Genomic DNA, 1071 nt, shown 5'->3' on the forward strand with positions numbered 1-1071 from the left:
GCTGCAGCGTGTTTGCCCCTTGCTCCTCCCAGTAGCGGGGCACCGTGTGGGATATGCTCTACAATGCTGCTCTTGTCTGATTCACGGTGTGTTCTGCCGCTCCGTCTTCACGCTATTTCTCTCTCTTCTCCCTGATAATTTGGTCGTGCTTGTCTTATCGGGTAGATAGCTTACGTTCATTCTGAGGGGTAAGTCAGTGCATAGCTCTGGGCCGGATCGCCTACACACAAGTCCCTCTTCTGCCTGGCTGCACATATCTAGTCGCTCCCTGGTAGTCATTCTACTACACATTCGTTTGGAAGGAGCTCGACCACTGTTGGCACCCTCTTCCGCTGGTGTGCTACTGGCTCTGTAGTGAAGTCACTTGTGGCGTTCTGTGTTGAGTGTTGTCTCTCCTGCGCATACAGTGGCACCCCCTACTCAACTTTACCTTCTACAAGAGAACAGCTCCATCGCCATGGCGGACGAGGAGGACTACGATTTGGAGGTGAACAAGAAAGAGGTGGATAAAATTGAACGCCCGGAGCGGCTGATCGAGGTCCTCCAGCACGACACTAACCAAACGCTCACGGAGGAGATGGTAGAGCACGCACAGACGGTGCTCGACTCCATGCCGGTCGAACACACCTACAAAGATGTAGCAGCGAAGCTGAAGCGTCGACTTGACGGCGCATACGGCGGCACCTGGCACGTCATCGTAGGCAAGCACTTCGGCGCCAACGTCACCAACGACGATGACACCCTGATCAACATGAAGATCAACGGCGTGTACTTCTTAGCCATGCGCTCTGGTCCACCGGAACGTCCGCAAGAAAGTGCGGAGAATGAGGCCGTCACAGAGGAGTGAAGCGAAAGGAGGAGGTCGAGAGCCTTCTTGCACGAAATAGACGAAAGAGAAGAGTAGTGGCGGAGAATCGGAAAGAGAGATCGCGTGGTGCTCTGGGGGGTGAGGGTGGGTGGGCAGGCTCTGTCGCGCGTGAGACGGTGCGGCTGTAGCCTATGCAAAGAGAATCCTTGCGCCAACAGTTCACTGACGCGCAACGCCCTCCCTCCCCTCTCTTTCACTTCTGT

General features: G+C 55.4%; 1 protein-coding gene across 1 annotated transcript; it reads left to right on the forward strand.

Moving 5' to 3' along the window:
* Window positions 1–457: 457 nt before the first annotated feature.
* Window positions 458–847, forward strand: LDBPK_362290 (hypothetical protein, conserved; the record flags this gene model as incomplete). The annotated part of the gene is made up of 1 exon (XM_003865296.1): window positions 458–847. The coding sequence occupies one exon, from the start codon at window positions 458–460 to the stop codon at window positions 845–847; it is 390 nt and encodes a 129-aa protein (XP_003865344.1).
* Between the last annotated feature and the right edge of the window lie 224 nt (window positions 848–1071).

Source organism: Leishmania donovani, chromosome 36 (genome assembly GCF_000227135.1).
Source record: "Leishmania donovani BPK282A1 complete genome, chromosome 36".
Classification (NCBI taxonomy): domain Eukaryota; phylum Euglenozoa; class Kinetoplastea; order Trypanosomatida; family Trypanosomatidae; genus Leishmania; species Leishmania donovani.